Source organism: Taeniopygia guttata, chromosome 3 (genome assembly GCF_048771995.1).
Source record: "Taeniopygia guttata chromosome 3, bTaeGut7.mat, whole genome shotgun sequence".
Taxonomy (NCBI): domain Eukaryota; kingdom Metazoa; phylum Chordata; class Aves; order Passeriformes; family Estrildidae; genus Taeniopygia; species Taeniopygia guttata.
Window position 1 is genome coordinate 2,431,596 of NC_133027.1, and position 20,580 is coordinate 2,452,175.

The 20,580-nt window shown below is 43.0% G+C and overlaps 1 protein-coding gene across 1 annotated transcript in view; it reads right to left on the bottom strand.

Annotated features, from left to right (window-relative positions):
- The window catches only part of INTS9 (integrator complex subunit 9), a 59,835-nt gene that overhangs the window by 30,864 nt on the left and 8,391 nt on the right, over positions 1-20,580 (bottom strand). Inside the window, exons 3-9 of the mRNA XM_002188803.5 lie at positions 19,992-20,052; positions 17,759-17,821; positions 14,014-14,153; positions 12,298-12,384; positions 8,054-8,174; positions 6,227-6,361; positions 3,506-3,617 (exon numbers count right to left, since the gene is read on the bottom strand). Coding sequence (XP_002188839.2) covers positions 3,506-3,617; positions 6,227-6,361; positions 8,054-8,174; positions 12,298-12,384; positions 14,014-14,153; positions 17,759-17,821; positions 19,992-20,052 — 719 coding nt within the window. The remainder of the gene's footprint in view (positions 1-3,505; positions 3,618-6,226; positions 6,362-8,053; positions 8,175-12,297; positions 12,385-14,013; positions 14,154-17,758; positions 17,822-19,991; positions 20,053-20,580) is intronic.

Consider the following 20,580-nt stretch of genomic DNA (forward strand, 5'->3'; position numbering starts at 1 on the left):
ATTTCACCTCCCTCCACAGGGTACAGGCTTGGCCAGGACCCTGTTCCTGTGTGGGGTCACAGCCTCCTTCAGGCATCCCCCTGCTGCAGTGTGGGGTCTCCAGGTGGATTTCTGCAGCCCTGTGGGCCCCCATGGGCTGCAGCTGCCTCTCCCTGGGCTGGGAATCTCAGCTTTGGTGCCTGGAGCAGCTCCTGCCTCTTCTTCCTCACTGCCCTGGGGGTCTGCAGGGCTGTTCCACACTTACCCTCACTCTCCTCTTCCCTGGCTGCAATTGTTCCTGCACAGTAACTTCCTTCCCCTCTCCACTCTGATATCCCACAAGTGCTGCCACCTCTGATGGGCTTGGCCTTGGCAGCAGTGGGATGGGGGAAACTTCTGGAAACCCCTCACAGAAACCAGCCCTGTAGCCCCACACTACCAAAACCTGGCCTGAATTCCCAGCTCTCCCTTCTCCACAGCCACTGGTTCCCTGGAAACCTCAAGCTTTTTCTGCTGAAAACAAACACAAGTTCAACATTCCTGGGGCCGTGGAAGAAATAATAGAGGGTAAAGTCTTGAAGGAGATGTCAGCTTGAGTTTCTGTCCCCAGCAAAACTGCAGAGCTGGTGAGCAATAATGGATATAAAATCACAAGCCTGGGAGTGGAGAATGATTCCAGCCAGGTGCCCACCAGGCCAGGGATCCACAAAGGGATAAGAATCACCTCCCAGCTTCTGCAAAACAGGGGTGAAAACCTTTCCAAGAATATTGCTTTCCACACAAACAGCAGGTCCAGTCTGGCTCTCTGCAGCACTAAAACAACTTTTCAGAGTTGTCAGTAAGAGGACACATCTATCTGAAAGTTGTTTAAAGCCCAATTTATCTTGGTGACTGATGGATGCTCTCTCCTGATAAAAGCTGTATAATAATCTTGGCATTTCAAATTTAGTCTCCTTCAGCAGCTCCATAACAAGTTGTTCAATTTACAACTCACAAAGAGATCCTTGCTTTCCCAATAGCTGCTGCCACAAGGTCGAGTTGGCACCTAAAAAGCAAACTGTGTTCTTTTCTGCTCTCTATAAACACACACAGCCTCACTCTCACACAAAATATCACCAACTGTCCCCAGAGACAGACTGGCAGCTTTGCTGCTCGTGCCCAAGGCAATGTGAAAATAAAACTGCTCTCCTTGAGCTGCAGAGTGCTGGTGCTGCAGAGCTGAGCAGGGAAAAAAGGGGTTTGGGGTAAACTGAGAGGAAGCTGGGGGTGGGACAGAGTGTGGGGAGGAAATTGTGTGTGCCTTGGGAATCCTGGGGATCAGGGCTGCAGCTCCACACGCTGGGATGAAAACAGAGATCGAGGTGGAATTTTCACACTTCCATTTCTGTGCTTCACATCCCTCCTCACAAGCATGCTGGTATCTCCTCATACCCACTTTTGGTGAATTTTGGTCTGCTTTAGAGTTTTTACCTTCAGTATTCTGAGCTGCTTGTGCACTCCCTTGAACATTTTGGAAGTGAGAAAACACAGATGAAAACTACTGTGCTCAGCCTGCCTACTCAATTGCTTGCCCTAGTAACCCATTGCTTTTGGACTTTTTTACATATTTGAAAGAAAACTGATACTCTGTTTTCCTGATGTTGGGTAGATAAATAATAAATATAGCTGGTATCATGTAAAAGACAGCCCTAAACTGCATTAATACAGAAATATTTAATTTCTTCAGATTGCTGATTTTTTGGCAAGTACCACTCAAATTCCAAATTCTTACAATGGCATTATTTTAAGCATGTATCTTCCTTTGGTCTTTAATGAGTTTCTCATTTCTCTGAGTTTGTCTTATTCAAGACAGAAACTGGCTTGAGGACCTGCAAACCCCTGAAAATATTTCAGAATGTTTCTGTAAACCAGAACAAGTTATGCAGACAAACAGCCACCTGCACTGACACATGTAACACATTTATTTATACACAGTCAGCTTCTGGATTCTGCGTTAGCCCAACTACAGCTCTAAGACTTTAATTTTAATTTAATTTTAAATGCATTTTAATTTAACTGCATTTGAATTAACAGTCTCACTCTTGTTTACCCAGTGTGATAGGAGGGGATTGTGCCACGGGCTGTCAGAGGGACAGTGATCCACGTGAAGGTCCAGGAGGGACAGAGAAGGGCAGCACATCTGGATTTACCAAAACAAGGTCACCAGAGCTGATCTGTGGCAGCTCACAGGGTAATAAAATTCACAGTGTTTAAAAACAATGAAAAGGCAGGTGAAATACACACACACATGTAAAAACACACATTTAGGAAAGGAAGTCTCAAGTGTTAACACAGCTTCAAGGGGAGGTTGAATAAAACCACTGGGCATCATTAACTACACAAACACATCTAATTCAGGAAATTACTGAAATAAAAATAGTTAAAGATCATGAGAGCAAAGTATCCCAGAATCCCACCCTCCTCTTCTGCTGTTCTTCAGGCATCTGCACACAGTCCCTGTTGGAGCCTGGATGCTGGCAGAGAGGATCTTCAGTAAAACCCATAATTATCATTCTTATAAAATGCCAAAATGTGCTCTATTAACTGATATTTAGGATCACTGAGTGGGTTGGCTTGGAAGGGACTTAGGGATCATCCAGTTCCAACCCCCTGACATGGGAAATGTCTCATTCCACCACATCAGGAATTTAGTCTGATTTAGTTTTCTCATGTCTTTTGGTAACCTTTGTCAGGATCCTTCTATCACAAGCTTTTTGGTTTTATTTATAAAAGTAGTGAATTTAAAAGAAAGGAAAGATCTCTGATAGAAGAACAGGGAACATAGAGCAGGACAGACATGGAAAAGTGGTTTGATGAAAGAAGGATGAGAGCACAGAAGAACTGAGCAGGGGGAAGGGGAAAAAAGCAGAGAACAGCACTGGATGTGACATTCCAAACAGGCTGGAAAATGCTGCCATTCACACTGATATCACAGCTTTGCAATTATCAGCTTTTCCAGCTGTGAAAGTGTCTGATTAGGTTTTATATATCTGGGGGTCTATAAATATATCTTGACTTTTTTTTTTTTTTAAACAGAGATTGTGCTGTTTGCTTTTGATATATTTAAAAGTCAGGTGTAAGAAGGGAAGCAGATGTGCTTGTTTCCAAAACTGAAAGTCATACAAAAAGTATATAAAGATTTTACTCTGGCTGATACACAGGAAGGAATAGTTAATATTTCAGTTGGGAACAATATCCACATTGCCTGTTGGCAGCCAAGTGACATACTTAGCAAACCAGGAGAAGCAGATGATTAAATCTCATTATACCTGTTCCATTCCAAAACATTTTAGGTACAACTTGTGTCTCTCCAAGCACTTACTGTATTAATGACATCAGGAGAACATCGTAAAATCTAAACAGGTAGTTTTATGCCAGGAGCTATAGCTGGACAACTTATTCAATTCCAGGAATCTCAGAATTATTTCCCACCCAAAGCCATGAATAAGATGATAAAGCAGGCAGGAGATTTCTCTCAGTGACCTACCCAGGTTGCTGCAGAACTCTCCCACCATTCCATCGGGGTTGGCAGTGGGGATCTGGGTCAGCCCTGTCAGGATGAGAACGTCGCTGTTTTTAAGAGAAGCCTGGTCCATGGGCTGGAATAGAGCACAAGGAAATAAAATCAGGAATTAGAAGTTTCTCCAGGCAGGACATGATGGATACAGTCACCAAACATTTTTCACTTCACACTCCTCCATCTGTGGAAAATGAACTTGTTCAATATTGGTGTTTTATTAAAGCAGAATGAAAATGCAAACCCATTTCTCTCAGTTAGTAAGCAGAGAGCAGATATTCAGAAATGAGACATTAGTGTGACACTAAATACATATTGTTGATACTGAAAACGCAGCATGATCCCATCTTGATAAGGTAAAATCCAATTCCCTCTCTGCAGATAGTGAAAAGGTAACTTTGAGCCTCACTCTGGGTTGGGATGCCCTTCCCACAGCTACTGATTAAGCAAAAGTGAGCAACTGCTGGCAGCTGTGTGGTATTTTATGGTTATTTACTCTCAATAAACAACTCTCTGCAGTCTTACAAACCAGGAAAGATTTCTGCCAGAAGAGACAGATGAAGAGATTTCCTCTGCTGAACCTCCAAGACCACTGTAAGGTCAATTCCCCTGCTCATGGCTCTCCAGAGCCATTCTGAAGCAGTTGAGAAAGACCCTGCTCTGTTAAAAATGCAGGGGAATTTCATATCTACTCTGCCAGGAGTTTAAACTGTGCACCCTCTTGTAGGATCAGACCTGACATGTGAGATTTATCACAATCTTTGACTCTCTCCGGTGTGTCCATGAAAATGAAATGCCAATAATGTAATAAAAAATAATATGGAATCTGCCTGTGATAATGTACATAATGATTATGGTATATTAGATCCACATAATTTCAGATGCCATTGCACTGAGAGGGCCTGCATTGATTTTTGTGGGTTAATGTAAAGAATATGTCTTAAAAGGCTTTTAGTGACATGTCTGAACCTGTGCTGTCAACTCCTGTTCTCCACTTCAGTAGCAACGGTGTCAATTCCAGCCTCAGGAGAGGGGGAGACAAAATTTCAATAGAAACCATCTGCCAGAAGAACAGGGAACAGTCAGTGGTGCCAGGCCTAAATTCCAATTCACTGGAAAAGCAGCTCTGGATATCTTCAAAATACATCCTTTTTAAAACAAAATGCAGTGACTTTTATTCACACCCTGCTAAAAAAAAAGGGAATTTCATTATGAACTTCTCCTCATGATCATATGGAGAACCAGGACAGACAAACAACTTTTCACTCCCTGAGGAAGAAATGATTTGCTGCTCACAATTCTGACTCTGTGCCACTTGAGATATTGTTATCATTACATGTTGTCTGTCAAACATCAAAGAGATGATGAAGTGCTGGTTGGAAGCTCCCAAAACCCACATACAGAAACACCAGATTGTAGCAGCCTGTGCTGGTGCTCACAGGGATTAACCCCAGGACAAAAACTATCCATTGTCCTCAAAAACAATCTGGAAGCAAATGCAAGACAATGATGATATGGGGTAACATCTGTGATGTGATAAATAACAAGGAAAGTACAAACTGAATGTGATTTTAACTATCTGTTGAACTACTTATTTTAAAGATGTGCCTGTGAGCAGTTCACTCACACCATTCTCTGCCACTGGAACTTAATTTCCTTAAAAACAGAGATTTTACCAGAAGCTTCCATGGAAACGTTCACCTTTGGAAAACGATGAAGTCTGACCTGATAAACTGAATTACATTTTATATCAGTGAGGAGAAAACATTCTCAGTTACCAAATTACTTCATACAGGGCAAAGTTTCTCCTCACAGAAATATTGCATTCACGCATTGTCAAATACTGCTGCTCCTTCTCTAGGAGGGGATGAGAGCACAGCCCAGGATGGAATGAGGCTGATGAGAAACAGGGATTTAGAGGCTCTGATACATTTTGTGCACCTAAGGATGGCCATACTATTAAGGATCATTTATCTACTGTAGTTTCTCAGCTGAGAACAAGCTTTTAAGTGAGGGATGCTCAGAAGCAAAGCTCTCCAGCAGACACCCACATTGGGAGAAATCACTTAGTGATCAAAAACCTGACACATCTTCTAAATTATTTTTAAATACCTCCTGCAATAATGCTTTTAACTATTTTGACAACTTCTGAAGCGCACGGCACTGCAAACTTCAAGCCTTTCTTTGCAGTAAGAATTTATGGATCTAGAGAGAATTAATTTACTGGAAATTACATCTACAGCACTATAAAGACTTTGCCCTTAGCAGAGCAGGGTGGAAAAGTTGGCAGCCACTGAGCTATCATTCCTCCTAAGGAAGGATGTTTCAAAAGTGATATAAAGCAGTCTGTGAACTGTCTGTGAAGATTCTTCAGTCAAATATGGATTTTTAAAAGAAGTCACTAATGCTCTTTTGTTCAACTCTTTTGAAAATTTCCTCTTTAGAGTGAAAGACAATTCCACAGTTTTAAGTGAACATCAAATCACCAATAATAAAGAATTTTAGTTATCTTTCCCTCATAACTATTGATACCTGTCGTTTGTCAGGGTATGTCTTATCAATGATAAGTGCAGGCACTGGTAACACAGTTACCTTAGAGTGGCCTCTATCCTAAACCTGATCCCAGCTGGAATAATCCCTTTTTTTGGAGCAAAGTTCCTTCTAAAGACTAAGGAAAGTCAGGGGCTGTACCTGAGGGTGTGTTGTAAGCAGAGAAGATCCTGAAACATAAGAAACCTTTTCATAGTGTGACTGGATAATCCAATTGGAACTCCCAAGAGCGTAGCCCGAGCTCAGAGGGGTGACCTGCACAGCACCAAACAGCTCCTGAAACACACAGAGAGGCATTGATTTGAGAGAGCCCCAAAGGAAATCAGGACAGGTCATTTTGTCATCAGTGGTAGGAATTTCAAAAGCAGCTCTGCTGCTGAAAGCCTTTGTGAAGCTGTTTTCCTGAGAATTACATCTGCTGGTTTTACCCACCTGTGTCTAGCAGGACACACGCTCTGAGAAAAGCTTTTCCTGAGGCAGGGCCTCCATAAAGTCTCTCTTCCATGTGAATTTTATCGCATCTGAGTTCACACTGAGCAATACCTCAAAATGAAGGAATCAAGCAGGGTCTTGATCCTCTGCCTGCCTCTGCTGTATTGAAGAAGTTTGTGGGAGCTTTGCATCTTTGAAGACTCTATTCTGCTTTAGTCAAATATCATTGGTATTGGCCAGCAGGAGAGAAGGAAGGACAAGTACTTCTATATTGATATAAAAATTCTCTGCTTGGGTTGCAAATTTTACCGTGGAAAACAAACTTAACCTCAAACTCACACCTTTTCTAACTTTATTTCTTTTTAAATGCTACCTGCTGGTGATTTAGCAACAACACCCTACAAACTCAATCCACATTTTAGCTTCAGTGTAAGCAACATGACAGTTGCCTCCTCTCCAGGTGTCATTAGAAATTGTATTCCTTCATTGGTACCCAGGAATGTGGAATACTTGTTTGGAAAAAGGAAAATAAACCTTCATATACAGACCTCCCTAATGTGATCTGCCTTCTGGTTACTGAATGATAGAACAAGCATCTGATTCGTGCAATACAATGATTTTTCTAGTATTTCAATACATATTTGGATGCCTTGAAAAACAAAGCAGGGGGTCTTCATTTCTCAGTGTGTAAGCCAAGACTCTAAAGTTTGATTATTTGAAAAGTTAGCTTTGGAAAGAGAAAAAAAATACAGGTTTTCTCCCCCCCACCCAGTAACTACAAAAGAATGATTGGCTCAGATACACAGATCTAAAATTAGGGGAGATGGATCCACACTGTGAGGACAGTCAAAAATGAACTGTAACAATCCATGGATAATGAGGAGTCACAACTTACTTTAATATTTTTATTTTTTATGGCCTCTGAGAAGCAAAACCAGGTATCACAGCCCAGAAAAGAGCAGGGATCATGGCACACATGCTGCCAACAATCCATATGGGATCTGCAGACTATGGAACTGTGGGTCCAGTCCATTCTGGAAACTACACTGGATTATAGTCAACAGCATTACAGACAATAACTGTTAGCTGGGAGCTCTGGGAAAGGAGTTTCTGAAGTTCACATTGAACCATTAGGTTTTGTTTACAATCCCTAATTTACAGTATGAAACAAAGTGAAGGCTAAAGCACTCTAAAGATTCCCAGAAGTGAGATTGGGGAGCTGGGAAGGGGATGTGGCTTAGAGACAGAGAGGATACATTCACTCCCTGCATCCTCCCAGCTCTCAGTGGGCCAGCCATCAGCTCCAAATTTGAGGGCACGCCGCCTTAGAACTGGCCTCCCCAAGGAAGAGAAGAAACAAATGGATATTCCCTGATTTCACCAAACAAGAGCCCTTCCTGGGAGGCAGACTGAGGAGCAGTCTGTGTAATCCTGTCTTGCTTGCCAGGGTAACTAGATCCAACACAGGATCTAGAGGGGGGGAAGCTGGGGAACAGTTGTTGGTGTTGCCCCGAGGGCAGCTGTCCAGGTACTCACGATTTTCTGGGAATAGCCCACCAGCTGGATCTTGCTGAGGGCTGCGTTCACCTCAGGCATGGTGTAGCACTTCCTCCACATGGACACCTCCACCGCGTCCTTCAGCGGCGCCGGCAGCAACCTGCAAACACCACAGGACGCTCTGTGGGGATCCAGAACAGCTGGTGCTGGACCAGCTTCTACAACCATTTACATTCTCCAGATCTTTAATTTTACCCTTTTAAATTTTTATTTTCAGTGAGCCTGGTGCTTCAAAGCGAGGAGCAAGACTTTCTGCCTGCTGAGGAGCAAAGCCACACTTCCCAATCTGCCTCACCCTGCTGTCCTCCAGCTCTCTTTTGTTGCTTTTCTGTGCAGCCCTTGACCAAAGAAGTAGCTGTGATCAAGGTGTTACCACAACTCTTGGGGTATTTTCACCACTCAAATGGTGCTGGCTGATCTGAGATGACAACGTGAGATGCACCTCTAGCACTTGGCTCAATGTCCATTTTTCATACCAGAATCATCTGAATAATACCCTAGTAATCTGAAACAATCTGATGATTAAAGTACAGTTACTAGACCACGAGCAGGGATGGCTCTGCCCTGATTCCTGCCACTGGTCTCTTCCAAGTGCACATGTCCCTGCAGCTCGGCTCCCCTGCCTTCAATCCCACTTCCCTTCCGAGTGCCCTGGCAGGGACACACGAGCTGACACTGCAGAGCTCTTGGAAATCCCCTCCACGGAAGTATTTAAGAAGTTTTACACCAAAGTAAGATCCATCCATTCTGCTCCTCACAGACATTGCAAGTCAGCTGGCCGGCGTTGTCAAGGGAAGAAGTGAACTATAATGTCACAGGCTGGAAGAGGGATGGCTAACTTCTGGGAAATAAATCTTCCTTAGCAACATGAACTGAGGCAGGAAGCAGCATAGCTGCCAAATGCGTAAGAAGAATAGGATTTTTTTTTTTTGTATATTAAACCAATGCTAAATCAAAGGCTAATTCAAACCAATTTCCAAAGATTTATGAAAATTGGTCAAGTTTCTTTGATCAATTTGTTTAAAGGAATTTAATTTATTGTTATATCTACTAGGTCAGTGAACTCCTCCATAATTTAAGATACTGAAGAAAGGATTAAGGGCAGCTCTTGCCAAGACCACAGCACAGGTCCAGAACGATAACTGTAATTCCAGCACACGCTGGCTGAAAGCACCCTGTGCTTCAGGAAACAAACAAAGCCTTCAAGGTCTTTTTTGGGAAGTCGTAAGCAGCAAAAGGCCACACAATGTGGAGAGTTGTCCACCACTGCACTGTAGCAAATTGCCTGTAAAAGCCTTTAACCTACCATAAGAAGCATTTAGCGTTGGATGCTTTCAGGAGCTTCTCTTCTGGGAAGAGGAAAATGTTTATCCAGGTAATGGAGAAAGGGGGAATTGTCCTTGGTGAAGGAAGTTTCTCTTAGCCTTGACTGTGGCTACACTGAGAATACTCTGATCTCTGGCAGAGACCAGTGGCACCAGTCTCCTGTGGTTTCATGAAGCTGAGTGGCAACATGATGCTGGTCCCTCGGATGCATTCAGTCTGTCATCTCACTTCTAAAATCCCCACAGAGTTACCAGAGGATATTTTGTGGTCAGGAGTAAACCTACTGCCACCATGGCAACATCCTGTTAAAGATCACATCACAACAACCAGATGTGTGAGGGCAGCTGCTGAGACGGCCATAAACGGGGAGGCACCACGAATCCACATGGTTGAGGATACAAAATTCACTCTTAAAAAATTCAGGGATTTGTATTCTTCCCTGGGATGTGCACAGAGACAGTACCTCCTGGTCAGTGCAAAGGGTGACATTTAATATATAATGTAAAATCCCAGAACAGCTTGAAGGGAGAGGAGGATGGCAGCACCAAATTACATCAGGCCACGGCCTCTCTCGTGCCCTGCTCAGCCTCAGGAAACAGCCTGTTTCAAACACTTTAAAAGATAGAGGAAACCATCAAACAAGAAGTCAACAAAGTGCCTTTCACAAGGCAAACTTCCTTTTTAGCCCCTGAATCCCAATCTGTCTGAAAGATATCCTGGCTGACATCTACAGAGCTTCCACGAGACTGCTCACTTGAAATAAAAGCCAGTGGCAATAAAACTGGCTAAGCAATTAGCTCAGACTGGATCTGATAATGGAAAAATGTAAACCACTATAATGAACTTATTATATTTTATACAGTATTTGCATTTAAAATGCTCCAGTGCTTTGTCTAATGAAGATGATAATACTTTGTGTTTTATACTAACTATTTGGAGTAGAACTAGCTGAACTGTAAAGCAGTAATGGGGATTGATCAGCCTGAAAAATTAAAGTTAGACTCAGAAGTAATAAGTATTCTGTTCTAGCAACAGCCAAGTAGAAAAAAAAAAAACCCAATTCATCAAGATCACATTTTCTTAAGTAACGGATGTCAGTCCAAGCCTGCATGTGCCATTAGCCAGGTGCTAATTTGGGGATCAGTTGATGTTTTGCTCTAATAATCAGTTCCATTCACGCCTGCGTGACACTTGTCACCAGGCATCTCAAAACACTTTGCAAACATTAATTAAAGTCCCTGTGTGCCCTCTGTGCTGGATGGGAGCTCTGTTTCACAGATGCATAGAGAAATGAAGGGGGAAACTCAGGGCACAGGTGGGGCAGAGGTGAAGAGAGAGTTCATATTTGTCCCTTTGTTCCAGCTCAAAGACAACATTGGTTAATACCAGCAGAGTTTATTATACACAAATTTATGTTATTAAACTGCTGTTTAGTAGCTCCCACCTCTTTGCTACTCCTTTACAACAGCTACAGCATGGAACTAAGAATTTTGGGGGACATCCCCAGCAATAGGAGAGAGGAACACGTTATTTTAAATACCACTTCAAGGAAAAAAAGGCTACAGTCTTCTACAGCAGCTGAATCAGAACAAAAATTCCCTCTCTGTGCTCTCCTCTGGAATAATCAGCAGCATGCAAAGTGCCAGGCAGCACTTTTCCTAAAATACGACCACCAGGAAAGTGACATTATATGAGCTGCAAGATATATGATTCTCCTTTAAACCGTGCATACAAAACATGCCTGGTGTGACAGGAATAATGGCTCCAGTTCTCTCTCTCCACACACTGGGAACCTCAGCAGTGGCTCTGGGCAGGCCAGTGGATCCCAAAATTAAAAAAAAACCAACAACCCACTATTCTAAAATCCTGCTGAACTTCAGTGGGTTTAGTTTTGCTTTACATCTGACTTGACATCTGCTTGTCTTCTTCAGAAGAGCGAGAGTTACAGTGTAAAGGCTTCTCCTAAATTCAGCAGGGGAACACAATATACAGCTAAAACCATGGTAATTTGTATTTTTAATTTTTGCTTTGTGATATTGGGAATTATCAAGGCTACTCTTCTAATGTAAGAAATAATTCACTTTTAGGAAACTTCTAAATCAAGCCATCTTAAGATTTAGGAGTATAAAAAGGGAGATCAATTAAAAATGCACAAAGCAGCTTTTAAAAATAACTTTTTAATCAAGCAACCCTATCTTTAAAATGTGCTAAAAACGAAACTGTCTTCTCCAAGGAACATGCTGTGCACCTGAAATTGTTTTTATTCCCAAGGAAAGCATCATCTACAATTAGTAAACTGTACGGATAATTTTTAGATTCCATAGGCTTTCAAAACTCTGAGCATCTTCTTTTGATTTATAGCTGGGATAACAATCATGGTGCTTCTAAATAAACTTTTTTTATTCAGATTTTAATTGGTTTTTAATTTTTGGAAAGCCAAAAAGCCCACCTCTGCTGTGCAGGTGTAAAGATGGGAAGAAAGGTAACACCAGTGACCTCCAACAGCTGTGTCTTGACTTTCTTACTTTGTCAGCAAACATAAATGTAAATACCATTTAAATTTAAATTATTCCAATGCAGTATCATTAAATTTAAATAGCCTTCTAATTTCAACAACTTTTTATGATGTTACTACCAAAATCTGCTGGTTTTATCTACCATCATGGAGCTGAACTGTGTGAAGGGAGATCAGGGAAAGCTTTGCTGTTACCAAGTCTTTCTCCAAGAAACAAACTTGTGAGGTTGGAAACCAAGGATGCAGAGAAATGATTAAAGAAATAATCGACCCAAGGAGTCACAGCAGCAAATCTCAAATGGTGGGAGCTGAGCCATCCTCAGAGTGACTCCCAAACTTTGGTGCTTTGGGACAATCACCTTTCCTGGGACTTGCTCCTTACCTTTGCACCTCCTTGTTCTTCCACATGGAGGCAGACTGAGCCTTTGGCACACGTTCAATGGAATTCACCAGCTCTTCCATCAGGAGCCTGAAAACAGAAATCAAACCTAAATTAGCTCTGCCTCCTCTCACACAGGAGAGAACTTTGGCCCAAATCTTTCCAAAATACCATAGAAATTGTAACACTCAGAGGGGTTCTTCCCACAAAGGCCATTACCAGAACTGCCCCTGTTTATCCAAGGAGTGTTTCCAATTCCATCTGCTTGCAACAGAGGAGGATCTGGCCCACTGGGTTATGGGCTATTTGGAAAGTGCAAGATAATTTCTTCATTACTGACTGCTTGTGATAAGTAATGAGACAAAACACACAACAAAAACTCCTCAGCTGATGCCTGTTTATCACTTAGGGAATCCAAGCATGCTGTCAGAGTGAACTCTCCTCATCTGGCAAACACATATTTGAGACAGGAAAAGGTGTCAAGTGTTACAAATTGTCACTGCAGATTTCTCTGCCCAAAACTAAACAGCATTTGTGATTGTGTGCAGGCTTTCCCTTGAAGTTTGGAGCAGAAGGACAGCATCTGGAATGACTTGGGATGGGGAGAACCACAGCAGTGCAATCTCCCACAAGACTCTGCTTGTTATCTCCAGCTCTGGACCAGCAAAGCCCAGAGGTCTATTACTCGTTCATATTTACACAATTCCTTTCACCTGCAAGGGCCTTCAGTTTCTGTTTGTTTTCACACAATGGGGGAATTACTCTGGCATGTGAAGTTTGCACAGGACCTTCAGTGGACAAAGATTGCTGCCCTAAAGTGCTTACAGAGGAGACCAGATAGGAGGGCCTAATCTGGCTCCTAATTACTGAATGTAGCAGCTCTGCAGGAGAGAGGAACAGAGCTCAGTTCCAGTTAGGCCTCGCCAAACCTGCAGCATTTGGTGTTGACCCATCCAATCAACAAGACAATTTTGTACAAATAAACTGGCAAGTTTGGTGACTGTTCTGGTTTTGACTGCATTGTCATATCTTTTTCTACCTCAGTCTCCTATTTTTGCCATTTTTCTTAGTGCTTCTCTCTGGAGTTCAGAGCTCATGTAGCTCAGCTGTCATTTGAGATGAAGTGAGCTTGAATTCAATTCTGTGGAGTGGAGGAAAGTGTGATTATATGGAATCATAAAATCCTTGCATGGTTTGGGTTGGAAGGGACCTTGAGGATCATTTAGTTCCAACACCTGCCATGGCCAGGGACACCTTCCACTAGACCTGGTTGCTCTAAGTCCTGTCCAACCTGGTCTTGAACACTTCCAGGGATGGACAGCAACAGATTCTGTGGGGAACAAGTCCAGTTCTGATTGGGAAGACTCCTTTCGGTTACGGGGAACAGAGAAGAACAGGAGAATTCTTTGATCCATCGTTTTTGAAGGTCTGAAGTTGCCTATAAGGCAATTACTGAGGTGTCTCAGCCCACTCAAATTCCACTGTCCCACATCTATGGCCTGGACTCAACACAAAGCACCTGCTGGAAAGGTTGATGGTTCCAGAGGTTGGGAAACATGGAGTTAACACATTTGCAGCACTAAGGATTTGGCTGGCATTCAGCTCCTGCCTGAAAGCCTCCTCGGAACATTAGACACCACTCCTCTCCCCACATTGTCCTTTACACCTTCTCCTCAGCAGTGATGAAAGAGGAGCAGAGAATCTGAAGGGGCTTTTTACCTGCCAATTTGAACAGTGGGCTCGGTGGCATAAACTGTTCCAGTGAATCCTGTGTACTCTGTGATGTAGGGCAGTGCCATCATGCAGTGATAGTTGGAGATCAAGATTACATCCACTGTGGAGAGGTCAAGCAGTTCAGTCTGAAAACAGAGCAGAGATAAGCAACTTGTAACCCTTTCATGCAATTTAATAACTGGCAGAAAAAATTCTTCCTCTATTTTTTTAAACTTTATTGCAGGAAGGTAACTGGTTTATAAAAGCATGTCTCAGCTGTGGCAAAAATTGATGTTGCTTTTAAATTAACAAGATTTATTTTAAAAGCCCCCTAAAATTATTCCATTCTCCAACCTGGAAAGGAAACCATGTCCTGGGTTTTTCTGTCTTTCAGGTGATGAAATGGCTGCTGTTATGAGATCCATGATTATTTTACTTTTATCAAAGAATTTATGTGTGTACCTCCTTAGGGAGGAATAGACACCAAAACTTCTGCAACAGTGATTTAGGGTGTCTCATTTTTTTTTTATGCAGCACATTATACTGTACCCCAAGGAAGAGATGAGCGAAGATTATTTATTAATATGCTTAAAAATAATCCTCATATTTTCCCAAAGTAAATGCTTGGCATCTTTCTCATTCACGTTTTCTACAGCAGGAGATGAAGCCCATTCACAGGATACAACAAAATGGATGGGTGGGCCCAATTAGTTTTGATGTGACCGTTTAGACAAGAGTTCCGAGAGTGAAAGAAGATTTCACACATTGTTAAAAGAATTTTAATTAGAAATATTTACTGGTAATGCTATAACACGAATGGTGTCAAGTCAGAAATTTACAAGATTACTGACCTCTAACTCAGTTATTATAGAGCAGCTAATGGAATTCAACACTCATCAAGCACATATTATCTGATTACAAGGCTTGGTCCAGCGATTTGAATAAAAAAGGCAAGAAAGTAGGTCACTCTGCTTTGCAGAGGGCTGACACAGTGCTCTGGTGACAAGCTGCTTAACTCCTCCTAAGCACTCATGGTTTCAATCCATGATCAGCAATGATCTGAGCTGAGAACAGGAGGTGAACACCACCCTCAGCTCCATGACAAGGCACCTCTTATCTTCCTGGGCTTCCAGGCAGGAACACACTCCCTGCAGGGTATCAAAGGATCTGCTGATACCTGCTCCTGCCAAAGCTTGGATTGTCCACACCTTGGTTTTCAGCTGTGTCCGGACTGTACAGGATCAAATTCTGGACTGGTTTGGGTGGGAAAGCCCTTCAAGACCAACCTGTTCCACCCAGGGACACCCTCCACTATCCCAGGCTGCTCCAAGCCCTGTCCAGCCTGGCCTTGGACAGCCACAGCTTCTCTGGACTCCCTGTGCCAGAGCCTCCCCACCCTCACAGCCAGGAATTCCTTCCCAATATCCCATCCATCCCTGCCCTCTGGCAGTGGGAAGACATTCCCTGTGTCCTGTCCTTGCACATCCCTTATCCCAAGTCCCTCTCCAGCTCTCCTGGAGGCCCTTTAGGCTCTGGAAGGGGCTCTGAGCTCTCTCTGGAGCCTTCTTTTCTCCAGGTGAACACCCCCAGCTCTCCCAGCCTGGCTCCAGAGCAGAGGGGCTCCAGCCCTAAGCTGAATGCCAGCCCAGGAGAGCCATCAGGATACACACCAGCACTTTCCAACCTTAATCATGCCACATCTCAGCACCCTAGAAGCATTTACTGATAGGATGAAAAGGGTGTCAAAACCAAAACAAAGTGAAATCTTCCCTGGGGCTTGTAGCAATCTCACTAAAGTGCCTTTAAACTGAAGAGGCTTAAAAATGTTTCTTGCATGTGAAGGAGAGAGCAGAAGGTTGCCAAGCAAAGAGAGGGCTGCACCCTGCACTCTGACATGTGTGAGAGTACTCTGCTGCTCAGACAGCCTCATATCACCTTGTGGCTGCTGGATTAGACCCAGATCTTGGCTTGCTTTGGGAATGGTGTTCTGGAAGCGATACAGAGATTCTCTGGCTAACTGCTTCTGCAGACAAGTTTCTTCAAAAGAAGTGGCATGGAAGAAGATAAAGTAAAAGCCTCTTTCACACAAGCTCCCTCTTATCCTGTGTGGCCAAAAAGCAGCAACATTTTCACTCTGTTTGCAGCTGGCCATGACTCCAGAACCTCTTGCAGATAGGTGGACTCAAGGTGTGAGCTGGGTGTCACAGCAGATCTCTTCCCGGTGCCCATGGAGGAGATGTAGCATCTGCTGGGAATTTTGGGAAGCTTATGAGAGGCCATTTTTAAAGTCCCTGCAATGGTGATGTGCAGTTGGTTGCCATCTTCTGGTTGTAGGATGGGCTGCTGGGAAGCAGCTTTGTGCAGTGGTTAACAGGAGTAAGATGAAGCAGTGACTCCCTGTCTGTCATATTTAGAGCTACACATGTGGGTATTTTCCAGCCCAAAGTAACCAGAAAGTCTGGCTGAAGTACCCTAAACCCCAGCAGATAATCACTCCAAAGAGAATCCAGCACATAAACCCTGTCCTTCCCAAGATCTGGGCCATAATGGCACTTTCTACACACACACAGATGCTTCCCACATCCCTCAGTTTCACAGGACGGTAACCAAAAGGCTCACAAGAACCCAGAATTATTAGCGGTTTGGGCTGGTCATTTTTGATGTGACTGGATTGTGACAATTTCAGCTGAGTTGGAATGGTTGTAATCTGTTGGACCCACTTGCCAAAACCAGTACCAGAACTGCCAGCTTGTTTGGAAGAATCAAGATGATTGAATCAAGAGTGATGCCAGAGGTGCGTTCCATGGGATTCACACATGAGAACAATATTGCCAGAACCTCAGCAGGCTGACAGGAACCTTTCAAGAGTGTAAAATCTGCCCAAAAGCAATTGTGTCTGTCTTTGAAAGACAGAGAAAACATCCCACCACGAAATGAAAGAACAGAAGTTACCACTCTCTGAACACACTGAGGAAAGGGATACTATTCCCATGCTACTCTCCATCATTCATCCCCACTCCTCTCTGCTCAGCTTTTTATATCTTTACTTCTCCTACAGCACTCTCCATATCCACTGGGTGATTCTAGGTAATCCAAACATCTTCAATGGTCTTGCTTGCTTTTTCTAAATCCAGAAATTCCAGTAAAAACCAGCTTGAGCAGCCACTTGCAGCCATGTCTGTGGATGTGAAGGCCCAGCTCTTCCCTCAAAGAGACTGTAAAAGTTTTTAACCTGAAAGTGCTGCTGGCAGAAGTGCAGCCAGCAGAATCCAACCTGGCTTAACCACAGCTGGCTCCCTAGGGAGCTCCAGTGGCATGTCCTGCATCTGTGGTTAGAGACAAGCAGCTTTCCTCACCTTCATGCCCTGCCCTCATCTAGATCAGCACATGGATCCTGTCAGCCCGGCTCAGTCTGGTTATCTTTGCAAAGCCACAAAAAGGGACAGTTCAGTCTTATTCATGTGTCAGGTATTTGCTCAAGGAGACCTTCCATGTCTCCCAAAACCACGGCTGAAAAGGGTTGCTTCCATCCTTTTTCCAGTGCCATAGAGCCTGAAAGCACCTTAACAACACAGAGTTTTAGCAGTATTATTTACTGAGTATTAATAAATTAGCAGGAACCTGGTAATAAATAAAAATAAAAATTAAAAAAATAGTAAAAATAAATAATAATAATAAACAACAACCAACTGGTTTCTTGCATGTGATTGAATGGAATCAGATTTTTCAGTAAGGCTTTGAACAAACTCACCTCTGGCAAGCAGAACTCAGGCACAGAGTCTACAAACACGTGGCCAGAGCACTCCTTCAGCTCCTATAAAAAAACACACCAACAGAGGAGACACAAAAATACAACACAGTGTTATCCAAGGCAGCAAATTTTGGATTTTCCAGACACTTTCTTTATCACGGGTAATTTCCAGCCCATTATACAGGACATTTATCCCCCTTCTAGACACAATTTGGTGCAGGCAGATGTGCTGAAATTGCTTTCATGCCAGATGAGGCTGCATGGTACCTGAAGGGATCAAATCCTCCTAGGGAAGGACAGAGAGAGCACTCTGGTAGGTAAAGAAAGAGCCCTGGTAATGACCAGGAAGGCAAATTTGGAATTGGTTCCAAATAACATCCAACCTCTTCTGTCTTACTAGAACTAAATACAATTTATAGTCCGTCTCAGAGTATTTGATAAAACAACTTTTGGGGATCTAATTTCCACATGGCACATTTTGTTAAACTCTATCCCCTATTTTCTTCCTCTTTTTCAAGGCTGGCATCAAAAACTTTTGTCACATGAAAAGTCACATTCTTCAGAGTGGAACAAAAACACTTCCAACTCTACTCATAGCACAACTCACAGGCTCCCTACCACCCACCCTGCTGTCTCTCCTGTCCCAAAGCAAGTGGTCTCAGCCAGCTTCAGACTGACAGAATTAAAGATTGAATCCAATTTTTAATAATTACAGTGCACCTGCCAACTAATAACAAATGAGCAATTACATCTAGTGGCAGAAGTCTCCTAACCTCATCTCAAGGGAGTTCAAAATGATTAAAAGTAGATCACAGCACATTTCAGTGCCTCTCCAGGACTGAAGTTTTAAAACTGAGTGCTGTAACAGGAATGTCCACCTCACATGATAAAACATCCCCCTTTGACTCCTTCTCTTGCCTTTTTCCAGCATGGGTCAAAGAATTTACCATTCCAAGCACTTACAATGGTCAAGGTGAAGTTAAGAGATGCTGCCTTTGAATTTTCAGCACAATTTCCATTGCCAGTGTGTGAGTCTGGAGGTTTCTCCTGAGCACACACTGCAGCAGCAGCATCCCAGAAATTTAAATATATTCCAAATAAAACTACAGTGACAGTCTGTCCATCCTTTGGAGCCCAAAGTTCTGACACCAAAGCTGGGGTTCAGGAGACACAAATTCCAGGGAATTCAAGCTGAGCAACTCCATTTCTGCCCCTGAGCCTCTGCAGCCCTGCAACTGCCAGTTAGCAAGTGCTCTGAATAGAGCTGTTACTATTTTACCAACAGAAATGCTGCCTGCACAGTTTCTTTTGTCTCCAATGAGAAGAAAAATCGGGTCTTTAATCTATGATCTTCAGCTCCCTTGTCTGTAAAAATCAGATCAATCCATTTTGTCCACCTCAAAGTCCCCTACAAAAGCAACTATTATCACTGTTTGCTTTAATGTTCCCATAGTCAGAGAACAGTCTATTAAGCATTTTCTCCACTGGTACCTATTGCTGCCCACATTTGAAATGTATCTGCCTATTTTACTAACATCTGACATATTTTTGTGTTCATTGTTCCCCTATGGCAGATCAAGCTGGCTGCTGCAGTGCAAAGTTTTGGTTGAAGCCTCAGATAGATTCTGCCCCCAAAACTGCAATGAAAAGAGGGGGAAAAAAGAGCAATTCTGTGTCTCTTATGTTGCTGAGGAAGTTCTGTGTGTCTTAGAATCAGGAGGCTGGAGATAATATCCTCCCTGCTATGTCCAGCAGCAGAACACATGTTGATTTCAGAGGCCAAAGCCATGCTTTTCCTCTCTGAGAGACCTCCCATAGGCAAACCATTGCCTTCCTCATAGTTCTGCCTGAAAAAGGGTATGAAACCAACCTCATTTATAGGCATGCTCTGAAGCCTCAGTGTCAGAAAAGTGAGACTGTGGAATAAAAGGCACTCTAAGAAGGCGAAGCACTATTATTTATGGAGCTCCATGAAATACAAAAATATTCACACTGACAACTTGTGCATTTTAAGCGGATTTTTTTATAATCTAGGCTACCACTGAAGCCTGAGAGTTGCTATTAGCATTTTGTTTCAAAATGTTCTGCTCTGCAAGGACATCCTGGCTGGTAGAGGAACACAGAGAAACCTTTGGGATGAGTCAGTGCGGAACGCTGCTCCTTGTAGCACCAACTCTCAACCTGTCAGGTGGCTTTTTGCATGGCAAGAAAATTCCAAGCATCACTCCAGTACCTTGTCCAGAAACATGCTTCCATCTTTCAAAACCCAACCGGGAAGTTTGGACAGCCTGGGGCTGTGGAAAGAAAGAAGAAAAATTATTTCAATATGAACTGTATTATTATCAGTGGCTAAGCACAGACCTTCTACTTGGTGTCATACAGGCAGAGAACACCATTCCTGTCTCAGGGAAGTAACAGTCCCAATAAAACAGACAGACAGTTTCACTGTGGTTAAGTGTTCACCAAAATGACTTTTACAAATCATGATTATGACACTTATAAGTAAAAATAAATCAGAGGACAAGGCAGGCAGGGAGTTTTTAGTCATTTATGGTGAGGATTTTAAAAAGGTTCAGTGCTGCTGAGCTCCCTGTGGCGAAAGTGGATGAATAAACAGAAGTTAGGGCAACAACAAACTCTGTGCTCGAAACAACACAAAAGCACCATAAAACTGTTCTGGGACAGAGGACAGCAGACAAATATTCCCATCAGCAGTAGCAGGGAAAGACTGATGCTCTGGACTAAGTCATTTATAGACACAGGTTGGGATTTTATATCCACATAAACCATGGTTTCGTGCCTGAGAGTCACCCTGAAGACCC